The sequence below is a fragment of the Anolis carolinensis genome, unplaced genomic scaffold, assembly GCF_035594765.1.
Source record: "Anolis carolinensis isolate JA03-04 unplaced genomic scaffold, rAnoCar3.1.pri scaffold_7, whole genome shotgun sequence".
Classification (NCBI taxonomy): Eukaryota; Metazoa; Chordata; class Lepidosauria; order Squamata; family Dactyloidae; genus Anolis; species Anolis carolinensis.
Window position 1 is genome coordinate 40,723,932 of NW_026943818.1, and position 16,140 is coordinate 40,740,071.

At 41.6% G+C, this 16,140-nt stretch overlaps 1 protein-coding gene across 3 annotated transcripts in view; it reads left to right on the forward strand.

Moving 5' to 3' along the window:
* Window positions 1–64: 64 nt before the first annotated feature.
* eps15l1 (epidermal growth factor receptor pathway substrate 15 like 1) overlaps window positions 65–16,140 on the forward strand; it is a 67,680-nt gene continuing 51,604 nt past the window's right edge. For all 3 annotated transcript variants that reach the window (XM_062960006.1, XM_062960005.1, XM_062960007.1), the window contains exons 1-8: window positions 65–153; window positions 3,914–3,955; window positions 4,062–4,151; window positions 6,604–6,747; window positions 9,329–9,391; window positions 9,488–9,613; window positions 11,148–11,207; window positions 12,856–13,107. In XM_062960006.1, the coding sequence (XP_062816076.1) occupies window positions 112–153; window positions 3,914–3,955; window positions 4,062–4,151; window positions 6,604–6,747; window positions 9,329–9,391; window positions 9,488–9,613; window positions 11,148–11,207; window positions 12,856–13,107 (819 nt within the window). In that variant the 5' untranslated portion in view covers window positions 65–111. The remainder of the gene's footprint in view (window positions 154–3,913; window positions 3,956–4,061; window positions 4,152–6,603; window positions 6,748–9,328; window positions 9,392–9,487; window positions 9,614–11,147; window positions 11,208–12,855; window positions 13,108–16,140) is intronic.

Genomic DNA, 16,140 nt, shown 5'->3' on the forward strand with positions numbered 1-16,140 from the left:
CTGTGTAGACGGTGTCTGTGAGCATGCGCGAAGAAGAGGCTGCCTTTCCCCGTGGCCACGCCCCTCGTCCTCCGGAAGCCACGCCCCTCGCGGCGGCGGCGGCGGAGCAAGATGGCGGCGCTGGGCTCGCTGGGCGGAGGGAGCGGCGCGCAGGTAAGGCGGAGTCCGGCCGGGCCGGAGGGCCTGAGGGCCAGCCCCGGGCTCGGCTTCCCCGGCACGCCGCCCGCATGGAGGCGCTTCCCGGTGGGCCACGAGCCCCGCCCGGCCCCTCCCGGCAGGGGGACGCCCGGCCTCATTCATCGACTCTCTGAGGAGAAATCGAGGGCGGGAGAGGCCCGACAGGCTAGGCCCGAGGCATCCGGGACACAAACCGACCCCTCCCGGCAGAAGGCCGCTCGGCCATTGTACGTTTCACAGGGCTGTGGAGTCAGAGAAGCCTCGAGGAGGAAGGGAACCCCAAAGGACATCCAGCCCAACCCACTCTTCCCTTCAGGACACCATCTAATCCCTCCCCACAGATGGCCACCCAGCCTCATAGGTGTGCACAGGTTCATGGGGCGAAACCAAGCTATGGAATAATCGAGGCCTCGAATTGGGAGGGAACCCCAAGGGCCATCCAGCCCAACCCACCCCTATCATTCAGGAAGGCACCATCTAATCCCTCCCCACAGATGGCCACCCAGCCTCATAGGCATGTGCAGGTTCATGGACAGAAACAGGGCTAAGGAATCATTGAAGTCTCAAGTTGGGAGGGAACCCCAAAGGACATCCAGGCCAACCCACCCCTATCATTTTGGAAGGCACCATCTAATCCCTCCCCACAGATGGCCACCCAGCCTCATAGGCATGTGCAGGTTCATGGGGGGAAACCGAACTATCGAGTTGAAAGGGAACCCCAAAGGACATCCAGCCCAAGACCTTCTTCCCTTCAGGACACCATCTAATCCCTCCCCACAGATGGCCACCCAGCCTCATAGGTGTGCACAGGTTTATGGGGCAAAACCAAGCTATGGAATAATCGAGGCCTCGAATTGGGAGGGAACCCCAAAGGACATCCAGCCCAACCCACTCCTTTCATTTAGGAAGGCACCATCTAATCCCTCCCCACAGATGGCCATCCAGCCTCATAGGCATGTGCAGGTTCATGGGGGGAAACAGGGCTAAGGAATCATTGAAGTCTCAAATTGGGAGGGAACCCCAAGGGCCATCCAGCCCAACCCACATTTAGGAAGGCACCATCTAATCCCTCCCCGCAGATGGCCATCCAGCCTCATAGGCATGTGCAGGTTCATGGGGGGAAACAGGGCTAAGGAATCATTGAAGTCTCAAGTTGGGAGGGAACCCCAAGGGCCATCCAGCCCATCCTTTCATTTAGGAAGGCACCATCTAATCGCTCCCCACAGATGGCCACACAACCATTGGAAGTGTCACAGGGAAACAGGGCTGTGGAGTCATAGAAGCCTCGAGTTAGAAGAGAACCCCAAAGGACATCCAATCCAAGCCCTTCTTCCATTCAGGACACCATCCGATCCCTCCCCACAGATGGCCGCCCAGCCATTGTACATTTCACAGGGCTGTGGAGTCCTAGAAGCCTCGAGTTGGAAGGAAACCCCAAAGGACATCCAGGCCAACCCACCCCTATCATTTAGGAAGGCACGATCCAATCCCTCCCCACAGATGGCCACCCAGCCATTGAAAGTGTCACAGGGAAACAGGGCTGTGGAATAATAATACATAATAATAATAATAAACTTTATTTTTATATCCCGCCCCATCTCCCCGAAGGGACTTGGGGTGGCTCACAACAGGGACAAACCCGAAACAACGACACAACATATTTGACATAAACTTAAAACAATCCAACGATACACAAAATAAAATAATGAACAATACATTAAAATCCAAGCAGATAAAATCAGAGTAATTAAAGGCAACCATAAAAGCAAGGAATCATAGAAACCTGGACCTGGAAACAGGGCTGTGGAGTCATAGAAGCCTCAAGTTGGAAGGGAACCCCAAAGGACATCCAATCCAAGCCGTTCTTCCATTCAGGAAGGCACAATCTAATCCCTCCTGACAGATGGCCGCCCAGCCATTGTACGTTTCACAGGTCTGTGGAGTCATAGAAGCCTTGAGTAGGAAGGGAACCCCAAAGGACATCCAGGCCAACCCACCCCTATCATTTAGGAAGGCACCATCGAATCCCTTCCAACAGATGGCCACCCAGCCATTATCCAAGATATTCACTTATCCAGGCTTCTGCCGGCCCGTTTAGCTTGGATAAGTGAGACTCTACTGTATATTGCTATGTGTCTCTTGGTTAAAAGGCGGAGGAGGAGTGTCTGAGTGCCCATCCAGGTATTCGTCTCTTACCAGGAGTAAGAGATAGATATGCTGGATTTCATATCACAAAATCACAAGTTGAACACTTCCCAAGTGTTTAGGACTGTCTGATGTATTATTATTATTATTATTATTATTATTATTATTATTATTATTATTATTATTATGACACAGCAAAGAAGATAGATTTGCTGGATTTCGTATCACAAAATCACAAGTCGAACACTTCCCAAGTGTCTAGGACTGTGTGATTTATTATTATTATTATTATTATTATTATTATTATTATTATTATTATTTTATGACACAGCAAACAAGATAGACATGCTGGATTTCGTATCACAAAATCACAAGTCAAACACTTCCCAAGTGTATTATTATTATTATTATTATTATTATTATTATTATTATTATTATTATTATTATTATTATGACACAGCAAACAAGATAGATATGCTGGATTTCATATCACAAAATCACAAGTCAAACACTTCCCAAGTGTATTATTATATTATTATTATTATTATTATGACACAGCAAACAAGATAGATATGCTGGATTTCATATCACAAAATCACAAGTCGAACACTTCCCAAGTGTCTAGGACTGTGTCATGTATTATTATTATTATTATTATTATTATTATTATTATTATTTTATTATGACACAGCAAACAAGATAGATATGCCAGGTTTCATATCACAAAACCACAAGTCGAACACTTCCCAAGTGTCTAGGACTGTGTGATGTATTTTCGGATGATGCTGCAGATCCCAGTAGGGTGGCCTTTTGCAGTTGGCAGATCGTAATTTTGTCAATGTCTATTGTTTCCAAATGCCGGCTGAGATCTTTTGGCACGGCACCCAGTGTGCCCATCACCACCGGGACCACCTGCACTGGTTTCTGCCAGAGTCTTTGAAGTTCAGTCTTGAGGTCCTGATAACGGCTGAATTTTTCTCATTGTTTTTCGCCAATTCAACTGTCACCTAGTCTGGCAACATTAATAATCCACAACTGTGATGTCTGGTGTGTTGTGTTCCAGAACTTTGTCAGTCTGGATTCGAAAGTCCCACAGTCACTTTGCGTGCTCATTTTCCAAGACTTTTGCAGTTTTGTGATCCCACCAGTTCTTTGCTGCTGGGAGGTGGGACTTGAGGCATAAGTTCCAATGGATCCTTTGGGCCACAGAGTTGTGCCTCTGTTTGTAGTCTGTCTGTGCGATTTTCTTGATCAATGGTTTCGTCAGCTTCCTTGCACAGTCTGCATTTTGGGTCATCAGCTGATTTTTCGATCTTGGCCTGAATGGCCTTTGTCCTGATGTCTTGCTCCTGGGCTGCAAGGATCAGGCCTTCTGTCTCCTTCTTCAGGGTCCCATTTGTGAGCCAGAGCCAGGTCTTCTCCTTATCAGCTTTTCCTTCAGTTTTGTCAAGGAGACAAAATTATTATTATTATTATTATTATTATTATTATTATTATTATTATTATTATTATTTATTCTGTAATGAATGGGTAGACTTGTACGGGTCTCACCTTGGGGCCTTCCTTCTCTCTGTTTGTTTTTCTCGCTCAGCTCGCCGCCGGGACTCCTCTCTACGAGTCGTTTTACAAGCAGGCAAGTGAGGGTCCGAGATTCGCCTTGAGTGAGGACTCAAGGCCGAGGGAGTGGGCCAAGGCCCGGGTTTGGGGTCCGGCTGCCGCTGAGGCTCCTTGTTTTGCAGGTGGATCCATCCGGGACGGGAAGGGTCGGGGCCGGCGATGCCGCGCTCTTCCTCAAGCAGTCCGGCTTGCCCGACGCCATCCTCGGGAAGGTGAGTCCGCAATAATCAGCGAAATTAAAAAAGGGATTTATTTCAAGCACTAGCAAGACCTTTTTCAGTCAAAGATACAATTAGAACCAGAATTATTTTTATTTGGAAGTACCTTGGGTACCTGTCAATGCCCGGGCTATGCCCACGCTGCTTTGAATCCCACCCACGGGTCATTGGTGGTCATTCAGAATGATGCAAGGTGAACTACAGCTCCCATGCGGATGGGTCAGCCCCCCCCCCCCCCCCCAAAAAAAAAAACCCACTCTAGTATGTTCAGTTGATCATCAGGGTTCTGTGTGCCAAGTTTGATCAAGATCTGTCATAAATTGGATGCAGGGTGAACTATCAATCAATCAATTTATTAATGCTCCGACCATTAAAGATTTCCCTAGCCTAAAATGATACATTTTAATATATTGGGTTTATGCTTCCCGTCCCCTTGATCTGGTCATGTAAGTGAGATTTATTGTTATAATTGTATTATTTTACTTTGTTTAATAATGTGTATTATGTTGTTATGTAATGTTTGTGTTGCTTTTATGACTGTAAACCGCCCTGAGTCCCATCTGGGAGATAGGGCGGTATATAAATAAAGTTTTATTATTATTATTATTATTATTATTATTATTATTATTATTATTATTGTTAATGGTCATATGCATTTACAGAAACAACATCAAACAATACAAAACTATACAAAACACTGTAAAATCCAACAGTTAAAAGTAGGATGCAAGCAGGATAAAACAGAGCATGCAAACTATACATTGTGGGGTGCAGCAGCACAAGTGTAACATGTGCTGGGAACTGCACAATTATTATTATTATTATTATTATTATTATTATTATTATTATTAATAATAATAATAATAATAAAACTTTATTTATACCCCGCCACCATCTCCCCGTGGGGACTCGGGGCGGCTTACATGGGGCAGAGGCCCAAACAACATAAGGACAAAATATATTAATAATAATAATAATAATAATAAAACTTTGTTTATACCCCGCCACCATCTCCCCGTGGGGACTCGGGGCGGCTTACATGGGGCAGAGGCCCAAACAACATAAGGACAAAATATAAGCAACATAATACAATCACAATATAAAACAGATAAAACAGTAATTACCGGTAAAATGCCCGGGCTGTGGTGCAGGCTGGAGAGAAAGCCAGCTGCAACCAGCTGCAATGAATCACTCTGACCAGGAGGTCATGAGTTCGAGGCCCGCTTGGAGCCTATGTTTGTCTTGTCTTTGTTCTATGTTAAAAGGCATTGAATGTTTGCCTTATATGTGTAATGTGATCCGCCCTGAGTCCCCTTCGGGGTGAGAAAGAAGGGTGGAATATAAATACTGTAAATAAATAAATAAGATCAGTCATTTAAAAAACATAAGTAACAATATCAACCAAGCATCTATAGAAACACTGTAAAATTCCACAGTTAAAAGCAGGATGCATGGAGTATAAAACGGAGCTTGCAAAATATAACCGGTAAAAAGCCATTATAAAATACTAGCTGTGCCCGGCCACGTGTTGCTGTGTCAAAGTGGTGGTGCTATTGGTTAAAAGTTGTTGTGGAATTTTTATTTGATGTTATTTCTATTTTTTTAATTAATTTTATTGTAACTTATCTTTTTTATTTATTATATTTTATTATTTTGTTGTATTATTTTTAGTTATTTTGTTATAGTATTTTATTGTATTAATTTTTTTAGTGTTTTGAATTATTTTTATTGTATTATTTGTATTTATTTCATTTTTTATTCTTTTATTAACACTGGGCTGAGTGGGTTGCTAGGAGACCAAGTGGGCAGAGCTTAGAGCCTTCTAAGTGGCAGCAATTGGATAAAAACAATTATTTCTCTCCCTCTAATTAGGACTTTATTTTTCTTTGCTTTTTGTTGTATCAACCTAGAGGCGTGGATGATGGGTTGTGTTGTCAAATTTCGAGGTTGGGCTTGTAGTTTTGTTGTTTTGTGGGTCGCCGTGATGCCATCACTCTTTTATATATATAGAGCAGTCATGTTAAAAACTAGATAAAAGCATCCCCGGTACACTGAGGGTTCTGAGTGCCAAGTTTGGTCCAGACCCGTCATGGGTTGGATTCAGAATGTTCTCTGCATGCAGGGTGAACTATAGCTCCCACCTGGGTGGGTCAGTCTCCCCAAAACACCCCCAGCATGGTCTGTTGGTCATCAGGATCCTGTGTGTCAGGGTCAGTCTGGAGTCTTTGTCATTTGGGCCACATAGTTGTGCCTCTGTTTGTAGTCTGTCTGTGCGATTTTCTTACAGCAGCTGAGGATATGATCCATGGTTTCGTGTTATAATAATAATTATTATTATTATTATTATTTATTCATTTCTATCCCGGTTTTCCCCCGTGGGTGAGATTCAAAGCAGCGTACAACATGTAACATTCATACTAAAGAGTCTTTTGTCTTTCTGGCTTAGATTTGGGACTTGGCCGATCCGGAGGGAAAAGGATTCCTGGACAAGCAGGGCTTCTTCGTGGCGCTGCGGCTGGTGGCCTGTGCCCAGAGCGGCCACGACGTGGGACCCGCCAGCCTCGGCCTGGCCTTGCCTCCGCCAAAATTCGTAAGCTCCAGACATCGCCTTCCTTTTCCTCCTTTCTCTTCCCCAACCGCCTTCCTTCTCTTGATGTTTTTTTTTCCTGGGTTCAGGAGGGAGTTCTCACCACGTTTGATGCATTCTGTGTCTGGGAGGGTGTCACGACATGGTGGGGTTTGCTTTTCTTTTTTTGATAATATTTTTTAATTACTGTATATACTTGAGTATAAGCCCTTTTTTTAAGACTGAAAAAGCCCCCCCCCCAGGAGTGAGGGTCCTGGTTGGCTTATATTTGGGTCAGCTTATACTCCAGACCAGGGGTCCTCAAACTTTTTAAGCCGAGGGCCGGTCCACAATCCTTCAGACTGTTGAGGGGCCGGATTATCATTTGGAAAAAAATGCAAACAAATTCTGATGAACACTGCATTTGTCTTATTTGTAGTGCAAAAACAACAACAACAACAATGAAAGAACAATACAATATTTAAAAATAAAAACAATTTTAACCAACATACATTGATCAGGATTTCAATGGGAAGTGTGGTCCTGCTTCTGGCCAATGAGGTAGTCAAGTTAATTAGGGTGGTTGTTGTTGTTGTTGTTGTTGTGTGCCTTCAAGTCATTTCAGACTTTGGGTGAGCCCAAGTCTAAAATGTATTTATTTATTTATTTATTATTTACTGCATTTATTTACTACATTTGTATCACACCCTTCTCACCCCAAAGGGGACTCAGAGTGGCTTACAAATTATATGTACATACAATATATTATATTATTAGCATAGCATAATATTAGCATTATATATTACTATATTGAACTATACCACTATACTGTAATATTATTAGTAATATTATATGTAATATAGAATATATAATTAATATTATTATATGGTATTATTATTAGTGTTATATTGTATTACATTATAATATTATTATCAATATTATATGTATATACAATATATTATATTATAAAACTGAGGGCGGGGGCCAGGTAAATGACCTCGGAGGGCCGCATCCGGCCCCCGGGCCTTAGTTTGGGGACCCCTGCTCCAGACTATAAGGTACATTTATTATTTTTCTCTATTATTATTGGTATTATTACGTTTATTATTTTTCTCTATTATTATTGGTATGGTTATGTTTATTACTTTTCTCTATTATTGTTGCTTCTATTACATTTATTTTACTCTATTTTTATTATTATTATTAATAATACATTTATTATTTCACTCTGATATTATTATTTATTATTTACAGTATTTATATTCCGCCCCTCTCACCCCGAAGGGGACTCAGGGCGGAGTACAATGAACACATATATGGCAAACATTCAATGCCAACAGACAAACAACATACAGTATAGACAGTCACAGAGGCATTTTTAACATTTTTCCAGCTTCACAATTCCGGCCACAGGGGGAGCTGTTGCTTCACCGTCCACTAGTGGCTGTACTTCCTCCTCATTATTATTATTATTATTACATTTATTATTTTACTCTTATTTATTATTACTTGTATTATTTTCCTGTATTTATTATTATTACATGTATTATTTTACTCTATTATTATTAAAAGGATACATAAGCACATTGACATTGAAGAAGATGAGAATAATGATTTGATCAGAGTTGGACAGTCTTATCTTAAATTTGAGCTTTATGTAAATATTCAAAAACATTTAACCTACTGATGCCTCAATTAATGTAATTTTATTGGTTTCTATTTTTATTGCTGAAATTTCCCACCCTCAGCTTATACTGGAGTCAATGTTTTCCCAGTTTTTTTGTGGTAAAATTAGGTACCTTGGCTTATATTCGGTCGGCTTATACTCGAGTATATACGGTATTATACTTATTATAATTGGATAAATACAATTATTCCTCTCCCTCTAATTAGGACTTTATTTTTCTTTTCTTTTTGTTGTATGAACCTAGCGGCATGGATGAAGGGTTGTGCTGCCAAGTTTAGTGTTTCTGGGATGTGTAGTTTTGTTTTGTCCTAGGCCGAAATGTCATTACCCTTTTATATATATAGATATGATGTGTGTGTATATGGTGTGTATGCCCGGCCACGCGTTGCTGTGGCGAAGTCTGGTGGTATGGGAAATAAAGTATAAAGTATTGAGGAATTGGTGGTAGTTAAGGTAAAGTGTAAAGGTTTCCCCTGACGGAGCTTAGCCTTCTAACTGGCAGCAATTGGATAAAAACAATTATTCCTCTCCCTCTAATTAGGACTTTATTTTTCTTTTCTTTTTGTTGTATGTATTTTTATCCTTTACAATTTTATCTTGTAAATCGCCTAGAGCATCGTGGATGGAGGGCGATTAATAAGTTATTAAATGATGATGATGATGATGATGATGATGATGATGATTGTATGAACCTAGAGGCGTGGATGAGGGTTTGTGCTGCCAAGTTTAGTGTTTCTGGGATGTGTAGTTTTGTTGTTTTGCTCTAGGCCGAAATTTCATTACCCTTTTATATATATAGATTGACAGATGAATAAATGTAATCTATCTGTCCATCACGTGTGTTGCATTGCCGCCTAGGCTGACTTATGGTCCCTCTTTCGACTTGTGAGGCCTTTCTTTCTTTTTCTCTCCTTGCAGCACCACGACAACACAAGCCCGCTGCTGCTGCCCCCGTCCTCAGAGGCCCATTGGGCCGTCCGGGTGAGTCCTCCGCTCTCGCCCTCTCCCCTTGCCTGCAAAAGGACACCCTGTCGCTGAACATCTCGTGACCCCACGCACCGTCACCCTCTCTTCCAGGTGGAGGAAAGAGCCAAGTTTGACGGCATTTTCGAGAGCCTCCTGCCCGTCAACGGCTTGCTCTCGGGAGACAAAGTCAAGCCGGTGCTGATCAACTCCAAGCTTCCGCTGGACGTCCTGGGGAGGGTAAGCCCAGCAAACCCCCCTTCCTTTCTCCTTCCTCTCGTTCAGCTTCGTTCTTCATCTCAGTTACCTTTACACCCTTTTCCTCAAAACATGTTTGAAAATATATATATATATATATATAAAAGGGTAATGACGTTTTGGCGTAGCACAAAACAACAAAACGACACGTCCCAAAAACACTAAACTTGGCAGCACAACTCCTGATCCATGCCTCTACATTCATACAACAAAAAGAAAAGAAATATAAAGTCCCAATTAGAGGGAGAGGAATAATTGTTTTTATCTAATTGCTGCCAGTTAGAAGGCTAAGCTCCGCCCACTTGGTCTCCTAGCAACCCACTCAGCCCAGGGGACAGGCAGAGTTAGGCCTCACTTAGGCCTCTTCCACACTGCCTATAAAATACAGACACCACCAGACACTAATAATAATAATAATTTTATTTTTGTACCCCGCCACCATCTCCCCAGAGGGACTCGGGGCAGCTTACAGATATAAAACCAACATACAATAATATCAAATACAAAAACACACAACGCCACAGCAACGCGTGGCCGGGCACAGCTAGTCTATATATATAAAAGGGTAATGACGTTTCGGCCTGGGACAAAACAACAAACTACACATCCCAAAAACACTAAACTTGGCGAGAAGGTAATGACACTCCATGTAGTCATGCCAGTGGCCACACGACCTTGGAGGTGTCTACGGACAACGCCGGCTCTTCTGCTTAGAAATGGAGATGAGCATCAACTCCCAGAGCCGGACACGACGGGACTTAACATCAGGGGAAACCTTTAATAATAATAATAATAAGAAGAAGTTTATTTATATCCCGCCTCCATCTCCCCCGAAGGGGACTCGGGGCGGCTTACAGCAAAATCAGATACAAAACAATGATAAAATATAATATGAAACATCAAAGAACAATAATAAAAACCAAAAATAGTATATACACAGCAGCCGAAAAAAAACACAACGCGGTATTAAAACATCAAATTAAAAACAATGAGGTTGCAATAGCGGATAAGCAAGGTGCACATTATGAGTTACAAAGTGCAATAGATTCATTTAAGATCACATTTATCTTTACCTTACCTTACATACAATATAATGTGCAGTTATATATAATAATATAATATATTGCATATACATATAATATAGACAATATTATTATGGTAATATTAATATTATTAGTAATATTGTTGTTCAACAAGAGATAAGAAAGCACATTCCTTAGTCCGAAGGAAGTTCCGACCTCCAAGGCCGGAAATCATGTCTCATTGGTCACAGCAGGCTGTCAGTCAAACTGGCCTGCTGTTAACTGTTTCATTGCTGAAACAGACACTTGCAAAACAGCAGAAACACTTGATTTACATTTCATATACACACAACCAAAATCCCAACAAATCTCTCCTGGCGTTTCGCCCACATCTGTGGCAGGCTATCCCCCGAGGTCTCTTCTAACCCTAAGATTCTCTGCTCAGAAGTAACTCCCTTGCCCTTCTTTGTGCTCTCTCCCCATCCGTCATGCAGGTCTGGGACTTGAGCGACATCGACAAGGACGGCCACCTGGACAGAGACGAGTTTGCCGTGGTGGGTTGGCAGGCGTGGATGTGAACAGCATTGTTTTTCAAGACTCGTGACTATTATTATTTATTTATATTTATTAGCGACATTTATATCCCACCCTTCTCATCCCGAAGGGAACTCAAGGCGGCTTACAAGTTATATTATACTAGCTGTGCCCGGCCACGCGTTGCTGTGGCAAAGTGATGGTGGTATTGGTTAAAAGTTGTTGTGGAATTTTTATTTGACGTTATTTGTATTTTTTAAATTAATTTTATTGTAACTTATCTTTTTTATTTATTATATTTTATTATTTTGTTGTATTATATTTAGTTATTTTGTTGTAGTATTTTATTGTATTAATTTTTTAGTGTTTTTTATTATTTTTTATTGTATTATTTGTATTTATTTTATTTTTTATTCTTTTATTAACACTGGTCTCAGTGGGTTGCTAGGAGACCAAGTGGGCAGAGCTTAGCCTTCTAAGTGGCAGCAATTGGATAAAAACAATTATTTCTCTCCCTCTAATTAGGACTTTATTTTTGTTTTCTTTTTGTTGTATCAACCTAGAGGCGTGGATGATGGGTTGTGTTGTCAAATTTCGAGGTTGGGGGGCTTGTAGTTTTGTTGTTTTGTGGGTCGCCGTGATGCCATCACTCTTTTATATATATAGATTGTACTAGACCACTGTGCTGCAATATTATTAGTAATATTACATTACATTAATATTATACATTAGCATTATACATTACAATATTATTAGTAATATTACATTACTATATTGTACTAGACCACTAGTACAATATACTATATTATTATTATTAGTATTATTATTATTATTAGTATTATTATATTGTATTACATTATAATATTATCAATATTATATGTATATACAATATATTATATTATTGGTATAGCACAATATAAGCATTATATTTTATAATATAAGCATTATACATTACTATAAATACAATTATAATAGTGGATCATTATTATTAATAATGTGAGGCTTGAGTCTGTTTGAGTGCAGAAGCCTGTGTCATGAGTTAGAATATAGTTGAGGCTTGAATCTGTTTGAGTGCTAAAGCCAGTGTTAGGAGTTAGAAGTCAGTTGAGGCTTCAGTCTATTTGAGTACAGAAGTGTTAGAAGTTAGATGTCAGTTGAGGCTTGAATCTGTTTGAGTGCAGAAGCCTGTGTCATGAGTTAGAAGTCAGTTGAGGCTTGAACTTCTTAGAACGCAGAAGCCAGTGTCATGAGTTAGAAGTCAGTTGAGGCTTGAACTTCTTAGAATGCAGAAGCCAATGTCAAGAGTTAGAAGTCAGTTGAGGCTTGAGTCTGTTTGAGTGCAGAAGCCTGTGTCATGAGTTAGAAGTCAGTTGAGGCTTGAACTTCTTAGAATGCAGAAACCAATGTCGGGAGTTAGAAGTCAGTTGGGGCTTGAGTCTGTTTGAGTGCAGAAGCCTGTGTCATGAGTTAGAAGTCAGTTGAGGCTTGAACTTCTTAGAATGCAGAAACCAATGTCGGGAGTTAGAAGTCAGTTGGGGCTTGAGTCTGTTTGAGTGCAGAAGCCTGTGTCATGAGTTAGAAGTCAGTTGAGGCTTGAACTTCTTAGAATGCAGAAGCCAATGTCAGGAGTTAGAAGTCAGTTGAGGCTTGAGTCTGTCTCCCTTGCAGGCGATGCACCTGGTCTACCGGGCGCTGGAGAAGGAGCCGGTGCCCTCGTCGCTGCCCGCCTCGCTGGTCCCGCCCTCCAAGCGCAAGAAGGGCGGCCCCGTGGCCTCCTCCTTCCCGGGGGCTGTGCCCGTGCTGCCCGCCAGCCCCCCGCCCCCCAAGGACAGCCTGCGCTCCACCCCGTCCCACGGCAGCGTCAGCAGCCTCAACAGCGCCGGGAGCCTCTCCCCCAAGCACGGCCTCAAGCAGGCACAGGTGAGAGCGGGCGGGGCCTCCGCCACAACACAACACCACCACCCCCCATCCCCACAGATGGCCACCCAGCCTCTGCTTCATAATAATAATAATAATAATAATAATAATAATAATAATAATAATAATAATAATAATAATAATAATTGGAAGACACAACAAGGGCCATCTAGTCCAATAATAATAATAATAATAATAATAATAATAATAATAATAATAATAATAATAATAGAGTTGGAAGAGACTCAGTGGGCCCTCTGGTCCAACCTCCTTCTGTCTCCATGCAGGAAAGGCACAAAGCACCCCCACAGATGGCCATCCAGCCTCTGCTTCATAATAATAATAATAATAATAATAATAATAATAATAATAATAATAATAATAATAATAATTGGAAGAGACACCAAGGGCCATCTAGTCCAATAATAACAATGATGATGATGATAATAATAATAATAATAATAATAATAATAATAATAATAATAGAGTTGGAAGAGACCCCATGGGCCCTCTGGTCCAACCCCCTTCTGCCTTCATGCAGGAAAGGCACAATCAAAGCCCTCCCAACAGATGGCCACCCAGCCTCTGCTTCATAATAATAATAATAATAATAATAATAATAATAATTGGAAGAGACAACAAGGGCCGTTGAGTCCAACCCGCTTCTGCCTTCATTCAGGAAAAGCACAAAGCCCTCCCAACAGATGGCCATCCAGCCTCTGCTTCATAATAATAATAAAAACAACAAAAACAACAGTAATAATAATAATAATTGAAAGAGACGACAAGGGCCATCTAGTCCAATAATAACAATGAAGCCATCCAGCCTCTGCTTCATAATAATAATAATAATAATAATAATAATAATAATAATAATAATAATAATAATAATAATAATATTTGGAAGAGGAAAGCACCATCAAAGCACCCCTGACAACCCCCCCCCCCCGGTGGGGGAGTGTTAATGTGGGATTTGTGTACTGATACTGTTTAAATGCAATTTGTGCCATGCTTGTATTGCAACTGATTGCATCATCCAGATTGTACCATAGTGTGGAAAGAGTTAATGGCCAAGAAGCTATGATGACCTTGATGTGTGGCTGGAACTATGGAGTATCCAGACACAAGTGTTTGTGCATAACGATTGCGTCAGTTCAGTTGAGTTCTGTCTGCCTAGAGTTAATGTGGGATTTGTATTGATAGTGTTTAAATGCAATTTGTGCCATGCTTGTATTGCAACTGATTGTATCATCCAGATTGTATCATAACGTGGAAAGAGTTAATGGCCAAGAAGCTAGGATGACCTTGATGTGTGGCTGGATCTAGGGAGTATCCAGGCACAAGTGTTTGTGCTTATTGATTGCATCAGTTCAGTTGAGTTCTGTCTGCCTAGAGTTAATGTGGGATTTGTGTATTGATAGTGTTTAAATGCAGTTTGTGCCATGCTTGTATTGCAACTGATTGCATCATCCAGATTGTATCATAACGTGGAAAGAGTTAATTGCCAAGAAGCTAGGATGACCTTGATGTGTGGCTGGAACTAGGGAGTATCCAGACACAAGTGTTTGTGCATAACGATGGCATCAGTTCAGTTGAGTTCTGTCTGCCTAGAGTTAATGTGGGAATTGTGTATTGATAGTGTGCCATGATGTCCTTGATGTGTGGCTGGAACTAGGGAGTATCCAGACACAAGTGTTTGTGCATAACGATTGCATCAGTTCAGTTGAGTTCTGTCTGCCTAGAGTTAATGTGGGATTTGTGCATTGTTAGTGTTTAAATGCAATTTGTGCCATGCTTGTATTGCAACTGATTGCATCATCCAGAATGCACCATAGTGTGGAAAGAGTTAATTGCCAAGAAGCTATGATGTCCTTGGTGTGTGGCTGGAACTAGGGAGTATCCAGACACAAGTATTTGTGCATAACGATGGCATCAGTTCAGTCGAGTTCTGTCTGCCTAGAGTTAATGTGGGATTTGTGTATTGATAGTGTGCCATGATGTCCTTGATGTGTGGCTGGACTAGGGAGTATCCAGATACAAGTGTTTGTGCATAACGATTGCATCAGTTCAGTTGAGTACTGTCTGCCTAGAGTTAATGTGGGATTTGTGTATTGATAGTGTGCCATGATGTCCTTGATGTGTGGCTGGAACTATGATGTCCTTGATGTGTGGCTGGAACTAGGGAGTATCCAGACACAAGTGTTTGTGCATAACGATTGCATCAGTTCAGTTGAGTACTGTCTGCCTAGAGTTAATGTGGGATTTGTGTATTGATAGTGTGCCATGATGTCCTTGATGTGTGGCTGGAACTATGATGTCCTTGATGTGTGGCTGGAACTAGGGAGTATCCAGACACAAGTGTTTGTGCATAACGATTGCATCAGTTCAGTTGAGTACTGTCTGCCTAGAGTTAATGTGGGATTTGTGTATTGATAGTGTGCCATGATGTCCTTGATGTGTGGCTGGAACTATGATGTCCTTGATGTGTGGCTGGAACTAGGGAGTATCCAGACACAAGTGTTTGTGCATAACGATTGCATCAGTTCAGTTGAGTACTGTCTGCCTAGAGTTAATGTGGGATGTGTGTATTGATAGTGTGCCATGATGTCCTTGATGTGTGGCTGGAACTATGATGTCCTTGATGTGTGGCTGGAACTAGGGAGTATCCAGACACAAGTGTTTGTGCATAACGATTGCATCAGTTCAGTTGAGTACTGTCTGCCTAGAGTTAATGTGGGATGTGTGTATTGATAGTGTGCCATGATGTCCTTGATGTGTGGCTGGAACTATGATGTCCTTGATGTGTGGCTGGAACTAGGGAGTATCCAGACACAAGTGTTTGTGCATAACGATTGCATCAGTTCAGTTGAGTTCTGTCTGCCTAGAGTTAATGTGGGATGTGTGTATTGATAGTGTGCCATGATGTCCTTGATGTGTGGCTGGAACTATGATGTCCTTGATGTGTGGCTGGAACTAGGGAGTATCCAGACACAAGTGTTTGTGCATAACGATTGCATCAGTTCAGTTGTGTTCTGT